General features: G+C 42.8%; 1 protein-coding gene across 4 annotated transcripts in view; it reads left to right on the top strand.

Annotated features, from left to right (window-relative positions):
* FOXN2 (forkhead box N2) overlaps positions 1–26,362 on the top strand; it is a 72,715-nt gene that overhangs the window by 16,137 nt on the left and 30,216 nt on the right. For all 4 annotated transcript variants that reach the window (XM_074990014.1, XM_074990015.1, XM_074990013.1 and 1 more), the window contains exons 2-3: positions 3,611–4,149; positions 17,211–17,335. In XM_074990014.1, the coding sequence (XP_074846115.1) occupies positions 3,625–4,149; positions 17,211–17,335 (650 nt within the window). In that variant the 5' untranslated portion in view covers positions 3,611–3,624. The remainder of the gene's footprint in view (positions 1–3,610; positions 4,150–17,210; positions 17,336–26,362) is intronic.

Raw genomic sequence — 26,362 nt, 5'->3', positions numbered from 1 at the left:
TGTAGTGTACACCTGTCCTGAGTGTGGATTTTTCACATTCATGAGAGAGAAGGCTATGCCAGCATAATTTTTCAATCTAGATCAGCCATAAGAGTGGCTAATTGTCTATTGGTTTTGATAGTCTATATGCTTGCCCACTATGAACAAAAGTAAGGGTTTATATGCACTATAAAACTTTGCCAAGTTTGTAACTAGTTTATCTTTTTGCATGGTTCATTTCCAAACACGCAGCTCCTGATTTCAGGTATACACCGTAACAGCCCAGCTATTCAGTGAGAATGTAGCAAGAGTGATGAGTTGGAACCACATTCTCATATGGTTTTAGATCTGTGTAACAAGGCTGACCAGCCCCACTTGTTTTTAAGATCTATGAGAGACTACATCACAAGAGCATTCCATGATGTGTTTGTTACAGGAGCACTCTGGAAACCCCATCATATTATTCCTACTTTGCTGTCATATTGAATTCCCTGACATGAGGGGTAAAAACTTTCCTTTTGTGTTGCATCTTAAACACTAGAATTCTTGAAAATTCTGGAATAATGAAATTTTCCAAGCCAGCCTGTGTTAATTCATTTAAACAGTATTGGTATACTCAATTCCAAATCTGCAGGATTGTAAGATTAGAGGTTGCAGAACACAGTAGTAATAGTACATATGTGGCAGAGAACAACTAAATAGATGTTGCATTATTGGTGGAATCTGGATTAGTACAATATTTCTAGAACCCTTTGTGCCATGTGGTTCAGAATGATCTTGAAAATCATCTATAATCTCATTGCCCAGCGCTAGCATCTGAGGCAATATAATGTAGTTGATCAGATTTTCCTGTAATATACAGTGGCAACCACTTTTTGTGCATCTTTACTAATTATATTAGTGACTATAATATAATTAATATCCCTGTGGGGGGAGGGGGAACACCACAGGAGCCCAACATTGTGGCATTTTTATTTCAGAAAGGGGAACTACATGAAAATGGCAAAGTTAAACAGAAATTAAAAAGTACAGTACCAAAAGTGAAATCTCTGCAAGCTTTATGGAAACTTCTCAAAGATATCATAATAGAGGCTTAATTTATATGCGGACTCCAAATTTTAAAAAAATACAGAGAACCAAAAATGTCTCCATGACTTAACAACCAAGTAAAAGAAGCACTGAGCAATTAAAAAGGCCTGGGTAAAAAAGTGGAAGTTACATTCTAGTGCATAAACTCTGACAAATTAAGTGTAAAAATGTAATTAGAAAGGCCAGAGAAGAATGTCAAGAACAGTTAGCCAAAAACTCAAAAAGTAACAGCAATTTTTTTGAGTAGATCAGAGGCAGGAAGCTTGCTGAACAAGCCTGCCGTTAGACAGACAGTTGAGATACTAAAGGAGGATTTAAGGACAATAAGGGCGTTATGGACAAACTAAATGAATTCTCTGAAGTAGTCATCACTGCTGAGGAAATGAGGGAGAGTCCCAAACCTGAATCATTCTTTTTAAGACGACAAAGCTGAGGAACTGTCCCAGACTGAGGTGTCCATTAGAGGAGGTTTTGAACAAAATGATAAATTAAGCAATAATAACTCAGCAGGACCAGATAATATTCACCCATGATTTATTCTTCTTGGTAAAGATCAAAACAAAGACATCATTCAGCACCTCTGCCATTTCCAAGTTTTCTGATATTGTTTCTCTGTCCTCATTGACCAGTGGACCTACTCTGTCCTTGGTCTTCGTCTTGCTTCTAATATATTTATAGAATGTCTTTTTGTAACTCTTTATATCTGTAGCTAGTTTGAGCTTATTTTGTGGTTTTTGCCTTTCTAATCTTGCCTTTGTGTTATTTGCTTATATTCATCCTTCGTAATTTCTCCTAATTTCCACTTTTTGTATGACTCCTTTTTGATTTTGAGATGATGCAGGATCTCCTGGCTAAGCCAGGGTGGTCTTTTATCATATTTCCCATCCTTCGTATGCATCGGTATAGCTTGCTTTGGGTCCTTAATGTCCCTTTGAAAAACCGCCAACTCTCTTCAGTTGTTTTTCCTCTTAGTCTTGCTTCCCAAGGGTCCTTACCTACTTGCTCTCTGAGTTTATTAAAATCTTCCTTCCTGAAATCCATTATGTCTATTTTGCTGTCTTCTCTGTCACCATTTCTTAGAATCATGAACTCTATGATTTTATAAATTTTTGGGGAAGAGTCAGCATGGTTTTTCTAAAGGGAAATCATTCTGCATCAATTTACTAGAATTCTTCGAGGGAGACAATGAATACATGGACAAGGGGGATCCAGTGAATATGTTGTACTTAGAGTTCCAGAAAGCCTTTGACAAGGTCCCTCACCAAAGGTTCTTAAGCAAAGTAAGCTGTCTTGGGATAGGAGGGATCGTCTGCTCATGGATTGATAACTAGCTAAAAGATATGGAACAACGGGTAGAATATTTTTTGAAATGAAGAAAGATAATTAGTGGTGTCTCCCAGCAGTCTGTTTTGGGACCAGTCCTATTCAACACATTCATAAATGATCCGGAGAAGGGAGGTAAACCATGAGGTAGCAAAATTTGCAGATGATGCAAAACTGCCCAAGAAAGTTAAGTCCAAAGCAGACCATGAAGAGCTTCCGAAGGTTCTTACAAAACTAGGTAATTGGGCAATGAAATGGCAGATAAAATTTAATGTTGATATATACTGAGCATGCACTGGCAGCCCTCCTTCTTGCACCTCCAGTGTGGCCATAGGCCCTGCTGAACAGTGCCTCTACCTCCCTGTCAGCGCTTACCCGGGCTGTGTATCAGACATTTTACAGCATTGGGAGATGCTGGTGGGGAGGGGAGGGGAGCGGTGAGAGGGTGCAGTGTGCTTCGGGGAGAGAACAGGACTGGGCTTGGGAGGAGGCGGGACTGGGTGGGGAAGAGTGGGTCAGGAATGGAGCAGGGGGTGAGACGAAGCAGGGTGAGGATGGGGCTTTGGGGAAAGGGGTGAAGTGGGAGTTGGGCCTCGCCAGAGCCAGGGAAGCACCGCTCTGACAGATCAGAAATGTGGTGCCTACGTCCCAAGCACTGCACCTCCAAGGCAAAGCCATGCTTGTGTTAAGCCTCTGTTAACTGAAACCATATCTGATGGGTGCATCAAAACATCGATTCTCTGGATGTGATCCCATCTGTTGTGTAGAGGGTCCCTAAGACCACAAATTCACTTCATAGATAGGGCTCTTTGCAATTTAAGTCTTAAGTGGAGGGGGGATGATGAAAAGGGGTAAAGATGTTATTTCCTAATAAATATAAGTAAACAAGTTAATGAGAGAATTGAACATGTTCAGCCACTTTACAAAAGGTGATTATAATATAGCTGCTCCTATTATTATCTAGTAGTTTCCAAATAGCATAAGTTCAGTAGTGAGAACCCAGTCACAAAGCAGTGGGAATTAACACTTTATTGAGACCATTTCATAAAAGCTTAGAAGGTCTCAGGCTTTATATAGCCGTACTCCAACACTGAGCTGTTACCGAGCAGGAGAGAGGAGATATAATATTGAATTTCCCTTGGTGGTGTTGGTTTAATGACTGAGATCGGATGTGATTTTTAAGACTTACATTGATTTATAATTGTTTTCTTTGTTATAGACCAATGAAATTAAATGGGTCCAGTAACTGGAATGACTCCAGATAAGAAATCTGAAGTGGCTGGACCAGAAAAGACAGCAGGATTAAGAGATATTTACACAATGGGAACCTTACCTGAAGTAATTGATGCTGCTAGGCCAAAGGCCTCATTAGTGGACAGCGAATCAGCAGATGATGAGCTCACAAATTTAAACTGGCTTCATGAAAGTACTAATCTTCTAACAAACTTCAGTCTTGGAAGTGAGGGTCTTCCAATCGTTAGTCCTTTATGTGACATTGAAGGTGATAATGGGCCATCCTGTTACCAGACTCTGGAAAAAAAATCAGCCACTTCCAAACCTCCTTATTCCTTTAGCCTTCTCATTTACATGGCTATTGAGCATTCGCCGAATAAAAGTTTACCAGTCAAAGAAATCTACAGTTGGATTCTGGAGCGCTTCCCATACTTTGCTACAGCACCCACAGGTTGGAAGAACTCTGTTCGACACAATCTTTCCCTGAATAAATGTTTCCGAAAGGTGGAGAGAAGCCATGGCAAGGTGAGGTAACTCTTTTCCAAATATATAACATATTGAAAAAGACTGCTTAGTTCATTTTAAGGAAATAACTTGTGCATAGTACTAACATTAGATGTATTCATAAATTGAAATAATATTTTACATTTTATTTCATTTTGTTGTGATTACAAATGGTTTGGAAATGTCACTTGTGATAAGGTGCATATCTTTTATTTCATACAGTGTTGTTTATCAGTGTCATAAGCACAACTGACAGTGACATCTAGCTAAAGTTGACTGTCGCTTTCAGGTAGAAGGCTCTGAATTCAGTTGCCTGTAACTTTACCATACAAATTTGGGCTTGAATTTCATGCTTGGGATTTTAGTTATTTAGTCCGTTAATTATTTCCACCAAGAGAGCCCAGTTGTTTCTGAAAACTAGGTTTGGGAAAAAATGTTTTTTCCTTTGTTTAAAAAATTCTTGAAATTGTTAATGCTTTGGAATCTTTTAACTTGGGGGGAAGAGGAGAGGGTATCCCTTGATGCTGGATGCATACATTTTGCTGTCCTTGTGAAAAGCCACCCAGACATAAGTAAATTATAAGCCTTGGGAGGGTGGAGAGGGGAGGAGGAGGCTTATTCTTCTCCGGCACTAGATCAAGGTTGACTTTCACTGTCTGTGTGCATGCCCATTGCACAGTTGTCACAGATTTTGCTCTAGCACCATAGGATTGGTTGAAGCATGCCCCTTTGAGAGTCACACTTACATATCAGTATATTAGGCAGTGCCAAACTTATGCCCTCTTAGTTCTTCCTTCCTGCCCAGCACTGTTGGAGTACCTTGCCTTGCAAATTGTAAGAGCATTAGGAGTTCTTGTTAGCCTTTTTTATCTTCTTTGCACATAGTTTGTAGATACTTAGCCATTAAGTGTTAGGTTATTTGGTAAATAGTCCTGGCTGGGACTTTGTCCTTCTTTCCTGGCTTCAAACCATGTTTGATGTGCAGCAGGCTATGCCCATCAGTGATTGTCTGCAGCAGCTACTTGAAGTGTTTGGATGAATTCCTTAGAAAGGACAAGTGTGGAATCGGTAAAATCTTTTGACCTGGAACCCAAAAGGAGGAGATTATCCACTTGAGGCCCTCCTCATAGAAGCTGCATTTCAATGTGCCCTGGAGCCCTCCCATTGAGCGCTTTGGTGTGGAGTGTGCTGCTGGTCTTGGGCTCTGCTGGCATCACCCCCTTTCATTGGGTGCCTAAGAAGTGTAAAAAGAAGTAGAGGTCCCTAATACCATGAAGAAAAGAGATGTTGGGCAAAGAACTGGGCAAAGCACCTCAGGGCTTCACTGGATTACTGTGAAAGTTGCACCCCCCAACCTGACCAGGGATCCAGCTCCAGAAAGAGGGTGGGCTCCAGGGTCACTCCTAGGGCCTTTTTGGCCCTGATGTGGCCGCAGAGGCTACAGAACAAGTAGGATGAGTGACAGTACATACCAGGTGGCAGAGTCGGCTAAGACCCTTGCTCGAAAGGGCAAGCTGACTACGGCTTGATGCGGCTCAGTCATTACAACCAGGCTAAACTCCCCCTGCTAGAGCAGACATTGGTAGAAGGTTGCTAGATACAATGTATGAGAAGAAACTTGAAAAGTGTGCCGGAAATACTAAGGGGAAAGTTGCCAGTTTAAACTTGATGTGTGGAGCAGGGTACACACTGACCCAATAACATGCATGTGTGACAATAGAAGTTGGGGTTGCATATCTTGCAGAAACAATGGGTACATTGGGAAATGCCCACATGACAGAATATTTTATGAAGTGTTAATGAGCGCTGTAATAAACTGTTAACCAAAATTTAACTGTCAAATGTGCAGCTTTGCCACAGACAATGCTGCAAACATTGCAAAAGTACTTAACAGAAGAAACAAAAGTGTGCTCCTTAATAATATGGGTCCAGTGCCCATTTTAATGTGTCTGTTAGCCAAAAAACTATAAAATTTTCCAGTAATAAAAGAAAATGTTGTTGAAGTCACAACATACTTCCATACCAACTAAGTTGTTTCACTTCACCCATGAGAGGAGGAGGATCTAAACCAGTTCTCCCTCAAAATGTTCGATGGAATTCCGTGGTTGATTATTCTAAAAATTTATTAAGCACTGGCCTAATTCTCCTACAACTTTATGAAGAAAAACATAATATCAATGAAAGTATCTCATCCAAAGTATCTAACATGAGACTAAAAGAGAATATGCTCAGAACACTGAAACCTATTATCAACAGACTGAAACAATTTTGGAGAAATTACTGCTGCATTGCTGATGCTGTCAAAATTTGGAAGGCACTTTAAGAGAGACTGATGAAAGTAATACCTCACCAGAAAGTTAAAGTACAAGCAATAAGGAATTGAATGGATGAAACACTGACTCCGCCTAATTTTCTTGCAAACATTCTTTACCTTAGGTATATACCTAACTTCTAAAGATGCTACTGCCATGTCTTGGTCATCTCAAAAGCACTCCTGGGTGAACATCAGTATGTGTTTACTGGTGATGTTTGAACAAATCAGTTACCTGATTTGGTGGAAATCATAATCTGGGCACGCTGAAACAAAGCTCCTTCTTTTGCTGAGCCAACTTTTCATAAGTCTGACTTGCACTGCAAGCACAGAGAACATTTCATCATTTTGGTATTATTCACTCAAACCTAAGAAATTGGCTGGGAGTTGAAAGAGCAAGGAAAACTTATTTCTGTTTGTCTATGAATGAAAATGACAGTGGGAGTGGGGAGGGTGAGAGCTATAGTTACAAAAATTTATAGGACATCTGACATTTAGTGTTGTGAGGTTTTGTCTGTTAGAATTAATAAAAGAATGAAAATTAAAAAAAAAAATTTAAGGATAACCAACTGGTAATCCAGAAGACTGCTGCAATTGCAAATGTGAAGTATTTATGTTGCATTTAAAATTAGTTTAATAAAATATAAGTGTTTGTGTGCATTATTTTGTTCTTACCATTCCTAATGTACTACTGCTGCATCTGCAGCTTGATGTAGGTAATGAGTATTATTTACTATCCCCTAAAAACCAAGTTATCAAAAAAAAATACAATGTATATCGTCAAGTGTTGTAAAATGCTGTATGTTAGTTGTAAATTAGCATGTTTTGGTGCAGATTTATGCTTATTAAGTTTGTAGATGATACCAAGCTGGGAGGAGTTAGCTGGGAGACCGGAAATGATTCCAGTGCTCCCAGGGGACGGTGGCTCTCTAAGGGGCCGGAGGGCTGGCAGCACAGGTCAGCCTATCTCAGGGAGGCTTCGTGGAGGCTGTAGGGGCCAGGGCGGGGGCAGGGGCAGGGGAGGAAATCAGGCAAGCAGGACAGTGCTGCACAGGAAAGCACTGCTCAGGTGACAGACTGCAGTGAGGCAGTGGTAGGCTTCCCCCCCCCCCCGGAGGGGAGGTCATTGTGCTGTTCTCCCACCTTTTTGAAATATCATGACCCCCCCCCCCCAGTTTGCACACCCCTTATTTAGAGGGCTGGGTGCTTTCTGGTATTCCCAAAAGAGAACATCTCCTGCTGCTGCCTTTATTAATTTGCCACTGAAAACTTGCTTGTTTTTAGCGCATTCATGTTGATATAATCTAAATGAGTTGAAGTATATTGATTGGAATGAAAGTAACTACTTTTCAGAGTTATTTTTATAAACCTGATGTGCAGCGTGCAAGAGGAATGGCTCAAGGCTGTGGGGAGAGTATGCAAGCGTTTCAAATCTGCTGTACTAAAATGTATTCGTGTTTTTTGTTAGGTTTTATTTCTGAGGATTTAATGTAAGAAATTATGTTACAGTTTAGCCAAGTGGAATGATTTCTGGGCTGAAATATATTTGCCTTAATTTGATTAAAGTTGAATCTTACTTCCATTTGCAGTTGTAACTGTGGGCTTCATACTGTTTTCCCTTTTGTCCTAAAATCTAGAATTGCTCTACTAAAAATATTTAGTATCTTAGAATGATTATCTGGTATTCATTTTCCGTTCTCCATATTACAGGTTCGTATAGAACCATTTATATTTGTTGTCTTCTAGAAAATAAAATTTATTTATTGCTTCTGTTGTCTTTTTATCAAATAAAATTTATTGCTTCTCTGCCTTCCATCATCTGTATACATGAATGACTTTTGTAAAATTCTGAAGAAGCAAAACTTGGTGATGCTACCCTCATATTACTGACATGGTAGTTCGCTGGGATAGGGTTGCTTTAACTTTCACTTTCTGATTTGTCTTTTCTGACAAGAAGCCTGTTTATTATTCTTCCCTACAGGCAGTGAGTAGGCAAAGAAGTCTTGGGAGGAGTACAGCATATTCTTTCCTACCTAGCTTTTTGATACATCAAACGAATAACCTGGAACTTGCAGCAAAATAGTGATATCATTGCCAGGTATGGCCAAATAGGATACACCAATGTAAGGATTTCAAGGCTATGGAAATATGGGACCACAATAATTTACTTAGCTGGTTACCAGACATGGTGCTTTGTCACTAACTTGTAAGTCACACTGAGTCATTGGCTTTGTCTGGACTAGGAAAAGGGTATTTTTTCAATCAAGTTTAATCAAGGTAGTTTGACTCAAGTGAATTAGCCTCGGAATAGGCTCTGTGTGATGGACTATAACCACAAATGGCATTCCCAGCAAGGTAAGGGTTAATGAGCTGCTGTTAGGTTTGGTGGAAGAGATTGAAAATGGCAAAGTCCAACTCATTTGGGAACTGGCTGTGAGGAACAGCAGATCGCTAGGTCTCACTCTGCAAGAAGCCTGCTGGGGTCAGGAACTGCTTGAGTTTGTTGCCAGCTGTAATCTCTCTGAGGGAAGATAGCCCTGACAGAGGACTTTTATTTTGATATGCTTACCAGCACCTTGATATTTGTTGCTGTGAAAGACTGTGTTGCAGGTGTCACCTTCTCTCTGTGCCCCCAAAGAGAGTGACAGCTAAATAAAACACTTCTGTACACCTGACCGGGAATCCAGCAGTGATTGGTCACAAGGTTAGGAGCAACCCTGCTGCACAAGGTTGAAATCCTTTAGTGATTTCAGATGCTTAAATTATAGTTTAATTTGATCTGTTAACATCTAAATTGTGCCTGTGTTGGTGTTTAAAGGGGGATTAATTCAAGCAAAGTTCATTGGACTGAAAAAAAAATTTCCCTCTGGTTTAGACAAGGCCCTGGAGTTCAGTGTAGGAGGTACTGGCTGCTCGTGTTCTTTGTTTGTTTGTTATAAAATGCCATTCCACCCAGAAACCAGGGATGGGGAAAGACAAGACCACGGTACCAGCAGTGTTTTACTCAAGTATCCTGAGATATGTAAGAGTCTTCAGAACTAAAATGTTAATTGCAGAAGCATTATTAAAATAAAAAGAAGAATGAGGCCTGAAGTTGGTGTGAAAGTGTTTGTGTTTTTTGCTTCCTGGAGTTTTTAATTTTCTGCCACATTCTGGGGAGTTTGCAGTAGTTGTAGTAGCTAGTTCAGGGGTCAGCAACCAAAATAGCAAGAAGAGCTCCCCCCCATCAATAATTCAAGAGCCACAGTGCGTGTGAATATGAGACAGTCCTTAATAAATAACATCAAATCGTACTTTTTGTATCCCCTGTGTTAAGAACAGTGCACACACAATGTTTGGTACTAAAATGTGTGTTTACTGCAGGAAATTCACAAACTTTTTTTTTGGAAGCCATTCCAACCCCACTTTGAAATTAAATGTGAAGTAAATGGCATAATTAGTTTTCTTTCTTAAACTGTGTGTTGCCATTCACAGCAGGAATGTTGCAGGCTTCCTTTTCCTTTTCAGAATCAAGACTTTTTATTCGCAACACAATCAAAACACAGATATGGTATATCACACAATGCACTTCATTATGAAAGCAGGGGGGAGTTATCCAACATTTTGAGATCATATAGCATTTGCTCTTTAGGTATTGGATGTTTATTGTTGGACCTCTAGACATTTATCATTTATTTGAAATAATCAGGAAGGTGTTGTTTTTTTGTTTTTTTTTTTTACTTTGCAATTGTAGTGTTGGCCGCCACAAGGAAGTCCTTACCCCTGAGCTAGTTTCACCTAACCTTTGGTGCTTTTACTTCATTTAAGGACATGTTTACACACTGAGGCTTGGTCTACATTTAAGTTACATTGCATAGTTTCATCAGGTGGGGTGTGAAATCTCACTCCAGTGAGCGATGGCAGGGTTGACAAAATTTCTGGTGCAGATGCAGCTATGTGAAGTACTTTTGTCAGCATAACTAACATTGTTCAGCAACGTGTGTTCCTACATCAGCATAAAAACTCCTCCTTTGAGTGATTGCTCATGTCAGTTCCGTTCTAGGTATGTGCACACCCGTGTGCACCACTGTCAGAGACTGGTTGGCTGTGGTGTCCCTTTGAGTGTCATGCTCTGTGCATTGGTATATTAGGTGCTGCTGACCCTACCCCAGCAATGAGCAACCACAATTAGTAACTGGGCCAATGAGTGAGTGGCTCTCCTTCATCTCCATGGGTCGCATGAGGCCCACGCGCTTCCTCTCTGCCTCCACTCCCCATCTGTCTCTCACGTACTGGGGCATGAGAGCCCCCAACTTACCTGCTCCTCCTTCCAGCACTTTCGAAGTGTCATGAGTCTACTGATTCATGCTCCATCCTGTTCCTCCTCCTTGCTCCGACAGCTTGAACAGCTTAGAGTGCCCCAGGTTACAAGAGGCACATGAGGCAGAGGGACAGACAGCTGTGCTGGTGGGGAACCCCAGTGGGCTGCGTGCGGTCTACAGACTGTAGGTTGCCCACCATTGGCTAACGTCCTCTCAGTTCCTTCTTAGTGCTCGTGATGATTTGTTGGAATAACTAGTTTTGCAGATCGTAAGAGCATCAGCGATTCTTTACAGCCTTTATTTATCTTCTTTGTACATAGTTTGTAGGTACTCTGTTACCCATTAAGCTAAGAGTCTTGGCTGGGACTTTGCTCCAGAGCAAGGCATGCCCTGCTCTCCCAGCTTCAAACCATCTTCACCATATAGCAGGCCAGTGCCTATCAATGGCCCCCACAACAGCTGTTTGAAGTGTGTGGGAGACAAGTGCCAAATCTGTAAAAGCTTTCAGCCTTAAATCCAAAAGGAGCAGAATATCTGCTTAAGGGGCCTCCTCAGGAAGGCTGCACTTCGTCTTCCATCAGAGCTCTCCCACACAGACCCAATGTTAAATGCTTTGGGGTGGAGCACACCACCAGTATCAGTCTTTGCCCCGCACTGTTTCCCCTCGCTGGTGTCTAAAGTGCAGCAAAACAAAACAAAAAACAAAAGCCCTTGGCACCAAAATGGAAAGGGACACTGGGCAAGTGACCGGTGCCAGGCCATGTACGATGGAGCATCACAGGGCTACTGTAGGGGTTGGACCCTGCCAGCCCAACCAGGAATCCAGTTTCGTGGGATCTGAAATGACTCTGGTGGCTAACAAACAAGACCAGCAGGCGATCTAAACCCCACACCAGGTGCCAGAGTCAGCTAAGACTCCCACTATCTACAAGCCAATCATGGGAAACCCTCACAGAGCAGTGGGGCACCCTGGGTTACTGGATCACACATAAATCTCCAAGGAGAAAGAAAAAATATTACTCAAGTGTTCAGGAGTATAATCAGGAAAGTCAAAGCACAATTGGTGATGTAGTTAGCAACACGCGTGAAGGGTAACAAGAAGGGTTTCTGAAGGTGGATGGCAACAAGATCAGGGTCTCTCATAGAATCCTCGCCAGCAAGTTAAAGAAGTATGGATTGGAGAAATGGCCTATAAGGTGGATAGAAATCTGGCTAGATAGTTGGGCTTAATGGGCTTGATGTCTGGTTGGCAGCTGGTAACAAGTGGAGTGCCCCAGGGGACAGTCCTTGGGCCAGTTTTGTTCAACATTTTCATTAATGATCTTGCTTAATACAAGAGCATCCATAATTTACACCCTCAGCAAGTTGCAGGTGACACTAAGGTGGAGAAAAGGTTGATATGCTGGAGGGTAAGGGAAGGGTCCAGAGTGAACTAAACAAACTGGAGGACTGGGTCAAAATAAATTTGATGAGATTCAACAAGGACAAATGCGGAGTTCTGCACTTAGGATGGAAGAATCCCATGCACTGCTACAGGCAGCGAATCTACTGGCTAAGCAGCAGTTCTTCAGAAAAGGACTTGGGGCTTACAGTGGAGAAGAAGCTGGATATGAGTCAATAGTGTGCCCTTGTTGCCAAGAAGGCAACAGTATGTTGGGCTGCATTAGTATGAGCATTGCCAGCAGAGTGAAGGAAGTGATTGGAGCCTCCTCACAACAGAAGGGGTGTAGAAAAATTGGAGACAGTCCAGTAGAGGGCAGCAAAGTTATTAGGAGCCTGGGGCATATAACTTACCAGGTGAGGGAGGGAACTAGGCTTACTTAGTTTGCAGAAGAGAAGGGGAGGGGGAGCTATTTGACAGCAGCTGTCTACTGTGTTAGCCGATGGCCACGGGTGAGGTACCACATGTGCCCTTATTTCATCCGAGTCTTTAACTGCTAGGACACAGTCCCTTCACAGCAGGCAGCCAGGGATGGCTGACGGATGCCCCAAGGTTTTACCACCCGAGTCTTTGAGTGCTAGGACAGAGAAGTCCCTTCGCAGCAGGCTGACGGATGCCGCAAGAGTCTGCCCCGTGGAGGCCGCACAGCTCGGTGCTCAGCTCTCAGCACGCCTCACCAGTGGCCATGCTAATACAGCTGAAAACTGGCTGGGTTCTTTTATTTGTGTTCGGTTTGCACAGTGACAGGAAGAGTCAGGTTAAAACTTAAACAGTTACTATTTAATTGATAAGGAAAAGCTTAATTCTTATGGTTACAAGGCTTATAGTTTCAATTCTTTAGTTACAAGCAGCTACCATACAACAAAAGTACCTTAATTCATAGATCTATTATTAAATGTGTGCAAAAGCAAAACACAGAGCAGGTCTTATTCTCATCCCTGCGTTACCCGGCTTGCGTGGCCAGCGTCTGTCAATCAATCCCTCGGGAAGAAGTAGTACAAGGAGGGCGTCCCCTGGGACCTCAGGAGGCAAAGACCTTCCTGACCAGCAGGTATAGGTAATTGGAGCTTAATTAGAGGGGGCTGCCGGACCCTTCTTTATACCCCTTGGGTCACGTACACTCTTCCTTATCTTTAAATATGCCAATTGTGTTAGATCGTCTTGTGATGCTAGTTCTCACAGGGAGTTTCAAGGGCTTAGTTCACACCTGTGAGGTGGAGATAATTTAGACATTCTTTTCTTAGGGGCGGGAGATTCCTCTCCTGGGACGATGTGTAGGTGTATCAATCACCGGTACTAGCCAAGGGCAGCCTGAGGCCCTGGTCGTCTGCTAGCCCGTTTGTCTTTTGTTGTCTGGTTTCGGTCCATTCAGGGTCATGATGAGGCAGTCCCTCTGTGCTCTGAGGCATCAAAGACTGTGCTTGAGATTAGCGCGTCTGTGCTCTCGGGCATTCCAAGACTGGGCTGTTTCCTTTTTGCTCTGAAGCACCTAAGAGGGGCAAGATGGAGTACAGCGGGCGGGATTCTGTCTGGCTACAGACTGCCTGAAGGCGAGGTCCCAAAACAGGAAGGAGCAGGGAACAAGAAGCAAGAATCTTATGTTGAAGTGTGGGAGGTCGAAGTTAGATATTAGGAAAAACTTTTACTAGGAGGATGGTGAATTACTAGAATGAGTTGCCTTGGGGTGAAGTGGGGTGGAATTTCCATCCTTAAAGGTTTTTAAGATTAGGCTGGACAAAGCCCTGGGTGGAATGATTTAGTGGGGGTTGGCCCTGTAGGAGTATGGGGTTGGATTGGATGACCTCCTGTATTCTCTTCTAGCCCTAGTTTTCTACGATTCTGTGATCTCTGTACCAAATTCCAGCACCTATCCCTAGAAATTGAGGGAGAGCCTGCTCCTTCGCAGGTGGTGCGGGCATCATTGTGATGAATCCATCCCAAACGGGTTCCTCTGATAACTTCAAAGAACACCAGGCCCTTCTTTTAAGGGTGGCTGCTTAAACTTGAGCCTTCCAACTGAGGGAGTTGCTGAGGAGTCTGATCTCTTTGACATTATAGCCTCTGTTGTGACCTAGGTTGTGCTGGTCATACACCCTGGGGGTCTTAAAAATTGGCAAAGTGCTTCTTCCATTCCGCCAACTTCTAAGAAGGCAGAGGAGGATTATGTCCCAGTAAAAGGGCTCAAATATCTTTACATGCACCCTCCAGCAGCATCGCTGGTCGTATCTGCTGTGAGTGAAAGGGACAAATGGAGCCATATTAGTGGCACACCAAAGAACAAAGATTCCAAGAGACTGGATGTATTTGGTAGAAAGATGTATTCACTGGCCAGCCTACAATTCAGATTCTCTAACCAGCAGGCCCTGTTAGGTGCAGTTTTAATCTGTGGAACTTCTTTGACAAGTTCAAAAAGGCCCAGCCACATGATCAAGCCCCAGGAATTTGCCTCTTCGGTGGACAAGGGCATAGTGATGGTTAGAAGGGCCCTCTAAATGGCCTAGGATGCTGCAGACTCAGCAGCCAGGGTGGCTGCCTCCATGGTGACCATGAAGTGCAGATCCTGACAGCAGTCCTATGGTGTGTTCCAGGAGATGCAGCCCACTATTCAGGACTTGTTGTTTGATGGGGCTGGACTCGTTTCTGAGTTCATAGACTCAAGGCGCCGTGACCTTCAAGACTCCCAGGTCACCCTTTGCTCCTTGGGCCTTCACACAACAGGTCTGGAACTCATTCCATCTTCTGCTTGTTCAGTCAGGATACTGTGAAATTCTGCAGTCAAGTTCCTACAGGAGAAGGGACAGACACATAAGGAGTCTAAATCTTCTAAGTCATTGGGTAGAAAGATAATCTGCTTACCTTGACCCTCTCAGGAGCTAAGGGGGACAGAAGTAGTCACTTTGATGGTGCACTCAAGGATGACATCCCATTCACTTCACTGGATCTACCCTCTCTCTCTTCACTCATCTGCCTCTCCCCTTTGCAATTGGTCTGGTCTTGGATAACCTCGGACCATTGGGTGCTTGAAACAATATACTCAGATCTCATCATGCAGTTCATAGTCTCTAGCTTCCAGCTCTCTCCTCCTCGTTACTTGGAAGGTTGCATTCCTGGTTCTAGTAACATTTGTCTGCTGAGATTTGGGTGCTCACCTGAGAACTGCTCTGTGTGCTCTTTTATAAAGACCATGTCCAGCTGAGTAACCAGAAGCAGTCCAAGGTTGTCTTTCAGTTTCATACAGGCCAGGTCATTGCATGTCCTTTTTTCCCAAAGCTGCATAAACCTGAGGATGAGCCTAGGCTGCATTCCCTAGGGCCTAGATGTCGGGAGAGCGTTGTCCTTATACATTAAAAGTACCAAGCCATTTTGCAAGTTGACACATTTGTTCATTATGGTGGCTGACAGGATGAAAGGTCACTCAAAGAATTTCTTACTAAGATCATCACCTGCATTCACTGCTGTTATGATCAGAAGAATGTGCCACCCCTGACAATTTTAACCACCCACTCAACTAAGGCATAGGCCTCTTTCGGTCTTTCTGGCCCAGGTGTCTGTCCGGGACAATTATAGGGTACTATAGGTTGTCTGACCACAGGTTTATGACCTTTTACACACTTATTCAGTAGGCCTGGGATGATTCTGGATTTGGTAGACCAGTACTACAAGTTGCCAAATTGTGAACTGCAAGTCCACCACCAAGTCCCCATACTCTTTGTCACCTAGAATGGAATCGACATCAGCAGGCACTTGAAAAAACGGTTGCCTACTTTTTATAACTGTTGCTTGTTGAGATGTTTCTCTAATGTCCATTCCATTACTTGCCTTTCTAGGCTTTTGTAGGAGTTGCTAGCAAGAAGGAAGGAAGGAAGGAAGGAATTGAGAGGACATGGGGTCAGGAGTGCCTAATGTACTGACACCCTAAGTGTGCCATCAAAGGGGGTGCTGCAGCTGACCCTGTATATACTGCTAAGGGAAAAAATTCTCCAAAAACTGTGCACATGGGCACACATGCCTAGAATGGAATGGACATGAGCAACACAACTCGAAGGACAACAGTTACAAAAAATAAAAAAAAAACAAAAAACAACACTGTTGCCTCTGTTTTAACACTAAGATATTAGGATGCAAGCATAGGCATAGCCTGAGAATAAACTGTTCTGATATAAGACCCTTTGATATTTCTATAACTACATCTGCTATATTTAGGGAAAAGCACTATTTTTAACTGCATTTCTCAGCCAGTGCAGCAGTGCAAAAGCTGTGCATAGCCTAGTCTTTACATTCATACACACTCCTAGGATGTTGACTTCCCTCGTCTCAAAGAAAAGATGATTTTGGAGGCGAGAAAATTCAAAAGTTTTCTGAGTTACGGAGGTCTTCAGTGACCATTTGTGTTTTTCAGAATTTGTTATCCCTTTTCTCATATAATTAAAGCAAACATGACTTATTTTCACAACCTCCAACATACTGTGCATTTTATCCTTACTAATGCCATGTGGCTTGCATGGATGTGAAAAGACTTCGGCTAAAACTCAAAATTACAAACACGTTAGTCAAGTACTTTTTAGATGCTTATCTTGCAGTTTTCGCTAATATAACTACTACTGTGTACATGTATCTTTTCTCATCTTCCCATTGCTTCTGCTGATCTACTTGCTGGGCTCATTTCACACAACTCTACATCCCTAGAGTGTAGAGGAGAGTAAAGGGAATCCCAACTTTGGGACCCTCTTTCTGGAGTGAGAGCAGAAAGGAGGCCCATATCTCTGCCCTTCAAATATCTGAACAGATTTTCTTCTGAGTCACAAGAATATTTAGCCTGGATTGAAATCAGAGTTTACAGGTTCTATCTGAGAAAAGTGTGAGCTTGTAAACAGAGGTTTAGAATGGAAATATCTTAGTCTGCAGTCAGTGTTGTGGTACAGTGGTTTTTAATTTAATGTTAATATTATAACAACGTACTCCTCTATGGCTTGTTTACTAATTTCTCCTAAACCCTCTAATTCACATTACTGTGTTTTCCCCCCTCCAGGTGAATGGAAAAGGTTCATTATGGTGTGTTGATCCAGAATATAAGCCGAATCTTGTACAGGCACTGAAAAAGCAACCTTTTCCCTCAGCACTTGCATTTTATACCCCACCGGCATCACCACCGAGGTAGGCAGATTTTCCGTTACAAGTACATGATTATGTTGTGACAACCTCTCCCAATTCATTAAATCCCATGGAACACAACAGTCGGGGCAGCCTATGACACAAAGGAAGTAACCATTTGAAAAAATAGGGTGGCCAGTCATGCCCCCCAGGTTCCTATTGTATGCTAACATGGGAGTGGAGACGAATGGAGGCAGAGGGTTTGAGAGGCATGGAAGGATAGACTGAGAATGATCAGTGGAGAGAAGGAGCTAACTGGGACTCAGGGAGGGAATTAAACAGAATGGACAAGGAAGTGAGAATATAAGTCGTCTAGATTGTCAGGCCAGTACATCAGAACATCTGTATCATGAGAAGCATTTGATATCTGCAGTGGAGGGAAAACTTATGAAGCAAGTGAGCAGGAAGGAGGATTCAATCTCTCCTCTGCATAAAAACAGAAATGCCTTTAAAAAATGGGAGCGGAGCAAACTGTTTTTAACCTATGTGCTCTGTTCTCTTCTGAGCTCAACTCATAGTTATGATTTTTTATCCCATTCTTACAAGGCTACCATCTTTTTGGGGGGTTAAGGGGCTGAGGGAATAAGAGGAAGGTGAGGGCATTGGCTGTTTGTTTGCTTCCTCGTCGGCCCTAACTTATTTTTTCTCCACTCCATCTCTATGTCCTGCGTCTTTCTTCTTAATGTTCTGGCTGTCATTTGGGTTGTTTGTTTTTACTGCTTGTCTACTGCTGGTTCCTCATCCCTTTATATGCATCTTGTTCTCTTCCTACTCTTTCTTCTTTCCTGATCTTTCTTCCGGGTGTGACTGTACTGGGGACATAACTAGGAGCAGCACAAAGAGGAGTTACTGATAAAAGTCTTTGTACTGCCTTTCAGCTATTTTAAGGTTTGATGGGAGTGTCCATCCCTTCTTTTCTCACTAACAACTGGGAGCAGGGGGTGAGTAGCTGTCTGAGCATCTCTGGGTAGCAATATTGTGCAGTACTTTGGAGACCAGGCAATTCTGGGTAACCACGTGCTCTGGGCTTTATGTAACTGGCACAACATCCCAGTTTCAATGGAACTAATTAAGAATAGCCTGGAATGGCTGCCCTCCTTAGAGAAAAAGCACTAGAAAAAATAGTGACTTACTGAGAACAATTATTTGCTGACATATCTGCAATTCTCATAAAGAAACTGCATCTTCAAATACCTTTATATGTTCAGAGTATTTTATACAGCAAAATACTAAAAAAATTGGAAACATATTTAAAAATGCATAATGTTAGTTGAGTATGGTAGAGTGTTCAGCTCTAATGAATAAAGAGAAATATTTCCGTATTAACTTTCTGGTAGAATTTACAATTAGTATGCCTACTACAAAACTTAACCTTGCATTTTACTTTTAAATGAGACTGTTGCCGTGACCATTGAGATATGTCAACCTAAAGCAAGCTTTTAAATGCATGGTGGTGAATAAAAAGTTCTGCACAATGTAGTGCAGAGGTTGGCAACCTTAATAGCAAGAAGAGCCTTTTTTATTTTTTCTCCACTTTGGTTAAAAAAAAAATTAGCAATTCAAGAGCCACAGTGCATATGAATATGAGATGGTCCCTAATAATGTCAAAACTGTACTTTCTGTAACTCCTATTTTAAGAACAGTGCACACACAATGACTTGTACTGTTATACGTGTTTACTGCAGGATGTTTGCAAACTTTTTACATATTCTATTTCCTCACACTTTGTGTGTGTGTTTGTCTTCCTGACTTTCACTCCTGAGCTTTCTCTGTCTCTCTGTCTCTGGATGACACTAGGGGGAGTTATGTAACACTTTGGGATCACATATCATTTGCTACTTAGGTATCAGTTGTTCATTTTTAGGCTTTTAGACATTCACTGTTTATGAAAAATAATCAGGAGGGTTTTTTTTTTTTAAACTTCATAATTATAGCCTTGAAGCTCTCTGAGTCCTTAAATAGTCACATTTGGCTCTGGAGCTCCAGGTTGCAGACCCCTGATGTAGTACCTTACGTTTGGGTTTTGTATTCTCTTATTTACAAAAGTGGTCCCTAACTTACTAGCTGTGCTAAGCCATATGTGACCATTCTTCTGTTTCAAATAGTCAGGCGAAAGAATTTGAAGCTACGGTAAGATACTTGAAAAGAGAAATTGGCTCTTGGGGATATTCTGAACTTGTTAAAAATAATTAGTTCTAAAATCTTTTCTAAAAAGTCTAAATACAAAGTACTTTTTAATAATACATAGCTGCATTTATTTAGAAAAAAGTAACTATTGGAATAAACCATTAATAATATCACTGTGGAAAATTAAAGTACTCTTAAATATTCAACACTAAGGCCGTTTCTGCACAGGCCACTTCCTCCGAAAATGGCATGGTAATACACGGCCCGAAATATGCTAATGAGGCATGGAGGCAAATTCCCTGCACCTCATTAGCATATGGTCATATGATTTGGATTCCAGAAGACAGTTCTTCCGGACTCCAAAACACCATGTAGAAGTGCGGCCCCAGGGGAGCTTCCGGAAGGAAGTCCTTCTTCCGAACGCCCCTTTGTCCCGAAAATTTTTGGGAAGAAGGGGCTTCCAGAAGATGCTCAGGGGCCGCGCTTCCAAACGGCGTTTTGTAGTCCGGAAGAATGGTCTTCCGGACTCCAAATCACGTGACCGGCTGCTAATGAGGCACAGGAATTTGCATCCACACCTCATTAGCATATTTTGGGCAGTGTATTACCATGCCACTTTCGGAGAAAGTGGCCTGTGTAGAAACAGCCCAAGTGTCATTATGGGTAATGGCCTTTTCAGGATTCTGATTGTTGAAACAATGGCAACTGAAATAAGTCATGTTGTAGGAAGTGATGTATTTTACAAGAGCTAGTATTTTGGCATAACTGGCCTGAGCTGCTGTGCAGATAAAATCAGAAGTGAAGTCTCTGTTCTGAAAATCTTTCCATCATTAGTTATTGTATCTTGTTTGCAGAGTTAAACCCTAAATTCATAAGGACATGATCCTGCAGACATTGAAGTAGGAGGAACTTAGAATCATAGAATCATAGAACACGAGGACCGGAAGCGGCCTCGAGAGGCCATCGAGTCCAGTCCCCTGCCCCGACGGCAGGACCGACCACTATCTACACCATCCCTGATAGACATCTATCTAATCTGTTCTTAAATATCTCCAGCGAGGGAGACTCCACAACCTCCCTTGGCAACTTATTCCGGTACTTGACCACCCTGACAGTTAGGAACTTTTTCCTAATGTCCAACCTAAACTTCCCTTGCTGCAGGTTAAGTCCATTGCCTCTTGTTCTCTCCTCAGAGGCCAAGAAGAACAAGTTTTCTCCTTCCTCCTTATGACACCCTTTAAGATATCTGAAAACCGCTATCATGTCCCCCATCAATCTTCTTTTTTCCAAGCTAAACAAGCCCAATTCTTTCAGCCTTTCTTCATAAGTCATGTTCTCTAGACCTTTTATCATTCTAGTTGCTCTTCTCTGGACCTTCTCTAATTTCTCCACATCTTTCTTGAATTGGGGTGCCCAGAACTGGACACAAGATTCCAGCTGAGGCCTAACCAGTGCAGAGTAGAGCGGTAGAATGATTTCTCGTGTCTTGTTCACAACACACCTGCTAATGCATCCCAGAATCATGTTTGCTTTTTTTGCAACAGCATCACACTGTTGACTCATATTTAACTTGTGATCTACTAGAACCCCTAGATCCCTTTCTGCTGTACTCCTTCCTAGACAGTCTTTTCCCATTCTGTATGTGTGAAACAGATTATTCCTTCCTAAGTGCAGCACCTTACATTTATCTTTATTAAACTTCATCCTGTTTACTTCAGGCCATTTCTCCAATTTATCTAGATCATTCTGAATTATGACCCTATCCTCCAAGGTAGTTGCAACCCCTCCCAGCTTGGTATCATCTGCAAACTTAATAAGTGTACTTTCTATGCCAATATCTAAATCATTAATGGAGATATTGAACAGAATTGGTCCCAAAACAGACCCCTGCAGAACCCCACTTGTTATGCTTTCCAGCAGGATTGCGCACCATTAACAACTACTCTCTGGGTACGATTAGCCAGCCAGTTATGCACCCACCTTATTGCAGCCCCATTTAAGTTGGACTTGCCTAGTTTGTTGATAAGAATATTATGCGAGACCGTATCAAATGCTTTACTAAAGTCTAGGTATACCACATCCACTGCTTCTCCCTTATCTACGAGTCTCGTTATCGTGTCAAAAAAAGCTATCAGGTTGGTTTGACATGATTTGTTTTTTACAAAACCATGCTGGCTGTTCCCTATCACTTTACCACCTTCCAAGTGCTTGCAGATGACTTCCTTAACTACCTGCTCCATTACCTTTCCTGGCACAGAAGTTAAGCTGACTGGCCTGTAATTTCCTGGGTTGTTCTTATTCCCCTTTTTGTAGATGGGCACTATATTTGCCCTCTTCCAGTCTTCTGGAATCTCTCCTGTCTCCCATGACTTTCCAAAAATGAGAGCTAACGGCTCAGCTACCTTTTCTATCAGCTCCTTGAGGATTCTAGGATGCATTTCATCAGACCCTGGTGACTTGCAGACATCTAATTTTTCCAAATGGTTTTTAACTTGTTCTTTTTTTTATTTCAAAAACTAACTCTACCCCTTTTCCACCAGCATTCACTATGTCAGGCATTCCTTCAGACTTCTCTCTGAAGACCGAAACAAAGAAGTCATTAAGCATCTCTGCCATTTCCAAGTTCCCTGTTACTGTTTCTCCCTCCTCACTGAGCAATGGCCCTACCCTGTCCTTGGTCTTCCTCTTGTTTCTAATATATTTGTAAAAGGCCTTCTTGTTACCCTTTATGCCTGTAGCTAGTTGGAGCTCATTTTGTGCCTTAGCCTTTCTAATTTTACTCCTGCATTCCTGTGTTATTTGCCTATGTTCATTCTTTGTAATTTGTCCTAGTTTCCATTTTTTATAGGATTCCTTTTTTAGTTTGAGATCATGCAGGATCTCCTTGTTAAGCCAAGGTGGTCTTTGCCCATATTTACTATCTTTCCTACGTAGGGGAATAGCTTGTTTTTGGGCCCTTAATAATGTCTCTTTAAAAAACTGCCAACTCTCCTCAGTTGTTTTTCCCCTCAGTTTTTCCTCCCATGGGATCTTACCTACCAGCTCTCTGAGTTTACCAAAATCTGCCTTCCTGAAATCCATCATCTCTGTTTTGCTATTTTCTCTCCTACCAGTCCTTAGAATTGTGAATTCTATGATTTCATGATCACTTTCACCCAAGCAGCCTCCCACATTCAAATTCTCGACCAAGTCCTCCTTATTTGTTAAAATCAAATCCAGAACAGTTTCTCCCCTGGTGGCTTTTTCAACTTTTTGGAATAAAAAATTGTCTCCAATGCAGTCTAAGAACTTATTGGATAGTCTGTGCCCCCGCTGTATTAGTGTCCCAGCATATATCTCATTGTAGTTCTCATTGAAAACAGCGTAAATCTTTAACGCATAGGTCGGGGTCAACAGCCTTTCCCTGGCGGAGTGCTGAAATTTGACCTTTTGACCTCTGTGTAAGGGCTGAATACCAGTGATACTTTTGAAAGCCATAAATAGTTCTGCTTACAACAGCTTCATTAAAAAATAAATTAATATGCAGAGCTTCATTGTTTAAGTCACGGTCATCAACCTGCGGCTCTGGAGCTGTATGCCGCTCTTTAAGGAGCCATTTGCAGCACTGAGCACTGCCGCCGCTGACTCCTTGTGGCTCTGGAGGCTGCCACTGCTTAAACAAAAAAACTAAATTCAGTTGCCTGCTGTTTTTAGTTTAAGCAGTGGCAGCCTCCGGAGCCACTGAGCAGTCAGCTGTAGCAGGGAACCCATGAAGAGAGAGCCATGGCAGGACAAGGAGACACAGAAGAGAAAGCCATCAGGGCCAGGAGCCTCCCACACTGCACATGGGGGAAGCACTATCCCGCAGGAGAGCTGAGGGAAGGGGCAGCCAATGCTGCCGCTGCTGGAGCCACACTGAGAAGGAGGAGGCCAGGGGGAGCAGTGGCCGTGGAGGAGCAGTGTCATCTGAGGCAGGTTAATCCTGGGGATGCTGGAGGTGCGGGGTTTGGTGCTGAGTGGGGTTACACCTGGGGCATGGGGGGCACTGTTTGGGTCTGAGAGGGGTTGAGCCTGGGGATGGCGGAGGGAGTTTGAGGCTGAGAGGGGCCAAGATTGGAGATGTGGGGGGTGGGTTTGTGGGATGGGGTCAAGCTTGGGGATATGGGGCAGATCTGAGGGCTGAGGTGGGTAAAGCCTGGAGATGGGGGTAACTTAGCATTCTAACTGGTACAAATCATTGTGTGTGCGCTGTTCCTAAAATGGGAATGACAGAAAGTACGGCTTGATGTTAAGGACTGTCTTGTATTCCCATGTATTGTGGCTCCTGTAGTATTGAATTTGCAACTGAATTTGAAAAAATGGCTCCTCTCGCTATTTTGGTAGCAGACCCCTGGTTTGGGTGGTGGTTGGTAGCTTTAGCAGGCTTTTGTTAATCTACAGGCAGCATGGCTTGAACAAGCTCCCGTCTGCATTGGGGAGGAGAGTGGGGCTGAGCTCCCAGCTGGCATGCCAGAGTGGCGTGAATGCTAGGGGCTGCAGAACCTTGGCATAGGTATTTGCAGGGTCAGGTTCTAAATGTTTTGTGCTTTTGTTGTTCGTAGTTTCTGTTTTCATTGAAGCCGGGTATCGGTCACACACTAATTATGTTAATTATTGCACTTAGGGTGAATTACTGTTTCTGTTTAAATCAATGGCAAAGTCCCCATTGACTTCTAATGAATCCAGGATTTCACCCAAGGCTTTAATATTGTGTAATCTTTGGGTGGGCTGGAGTTCATTAGTTGCTCTTCTCGCATGCTTAAAAAACTGATAGAAAAGTAGATGAAGACCCAAAGTTCAGTCTGTAAGGGTGTATCTCCACTGACAATTTCTGTACTAAAACTTTAGTTGTTTGGAGGTGTGAAAACATATCTGAGAGCGATAAAAGTTTGGTGCCGAAAAATGCCAGCGTAGACAATGGCCATGCTCCCAGCCATAAAGCTACCATCTCTTATTTGGGGAAGGGGACAAAGTGGGGAGCTACAAGGATTCCCAGCCACCAGCATGGTGGGCTCTGCTGTTGGCCTGGGCTGCCAGTAGCTCCACTGCCATCTGGGGTCCCAGTGGCTCTGCTGCTGGCTGTTGGCCCTGTGCCTGGCACTCCATAGTCACCCTCAGATGTGGTAAGGATTTGGGGAGGAGCACCTGAAGGATTTTCACCAAGGTTTGCAGAGGGCCACATTCAAGTCCTAAAAGGAACTAGATAAATTAATTTAATTTTATGAAATTACTATAAAATCTTATGATGAAGAAGATTTAATTTGATAGCATAGCATGATCCTTTCATAATCTGCATGCATTCTTTTCAGTTATACATAATCATAAATAAAGAAAACAAATTAATAACTAAGCTGTTCAATCCCCACAGAAGCACAATGAGACAAAACTGAGAGCTTCCATAAGCTTAGGTTGAGTTGACCTAAGACACTGGTCATTGATCACCACCAAATCTGTTCAGTCTGCAGAGTGAAAAGCACCATCTTCCCTTCGGTAGCTTGTAGGAATCTTCAGTTGGAATCCACGCAGACTCTTCATCTGCTGAAGCCACTGTTAGCCAGTCAGCTCACTGATTAACCACCACTCCGTTAGGTGTACGGTTGTAAAAAAACAAACCAAAAAACAATTGCAAGAAAATAGAAAACTGAGAATAGCAAAGTGTAAATGACTCATTCTCCATTACTATATTTACTGACAAGTTGGTGAGTCATACTAGTTGAGACAGTTTAACTAAAACACTTTTGGCTAAAATCAAACAAGATTCAAACCATACAATTAGAAGAAATTATTTTCCCTCCCAATTTCCCCTTGCTATAATTAACATTTCACACACTTCCATGTTGAAGGGTTGACAGTACCACTAACCTGCTGCAAAATGCTTCAAAGTTAGGGAAAATAGCCTGCTTTCTGCTCCTGGGTTTACTGTCTCCAACTCACACGACCTTTGGCAAGGTTCAGTCTCCAAGCGTCATTCTGAGTCCAGCAACAGAGAACCTATTGTAGCACACACGAAACTACCTTCTGCAATTTTTCAGAAGCTTCTGGGTGCAGAGTGTTTGTTCTGCCCAGCAACGACACAGACATCTTACATATCTTATTTTCTACTAATTACATGTTTGTTATATTTTCTTCTGTCTTAAAGGTTTTTCTATTTAAATTCCCTTTTAAAATATTACATTTCTCGGCCTCTTTACCTGTGCAGAAAAGGGACACATTCATTCTTCCTTTTTTTCTTAGGCAAAACTTGGTCTATCTTACGGAGTTAGGTTGACTTGAGATATATCACCACTGAAATTAAACCCCCTTGCATGTCCATGCTTTGTTCCTTGTGTTGGCAGAGCACATCCACAGCAGCTCTTGCATCAAAACAGAGAGCAGTGCACCGTGGGTTAACAGCCCACTGTGCAACTGTCTCAAGGTGTTTAGGTAGGTGTAAGGGAGTGAGAGGAAGGCTGGGCAAGGTGGGGTTAAATAGAGCCTGTTAGCCCAATTAGCCCTGCCCTGGTTCACCTGCAGCCAGTGTCAGGGCTGAAGGCAGCATAAGAGGGGAGAAGCTAGCCCAGTTCAGGGCTGACCAGGGCTGAGAGCTGGCTCAGATGCATGCAGGACCTGAGCCAGAGCTGCCACCAGGTCGGCCACCGGAGGACAGAGCCTCTGAACCCTTCCCCAGACAAAGAGGGGGAGAATCCCCAGAGAACAAGGGGGAAACTAGATTCTTGGGGCCATGCCCCAAACTACAGCATCTAGGGTGTGGGCTGAAGACCTACACCCTGGGCCTCTAGGCTCCGCAAGGGGCCGAGCCACTTGGCCACCCTGCCATCGGGGGAACCGCTTATAGTGGGGTTTTCAGTGCTTCATGGGGGCAGGCTCAGCACCACTTGATGCAGA

Source organism: Carettochelys insculpta, chromosome 3 (genome assembly GCF_033958435.1).
Source record: "Carettochelys insculpta isolate YL-2023 chromosome 3, ASM3395843v1, whole genome shotgun sequence".
Taxonomy (NCBI): Eukaryota; Metazoa; Chordata; order Testudines; family Carettochelyidae; genus Carettochelys; species Carettochelys insculpta.
Note: the sequence above shows the minus strand (reverse complement) of the source record. Positions and strands in the feature narration are given on the sequence as shown.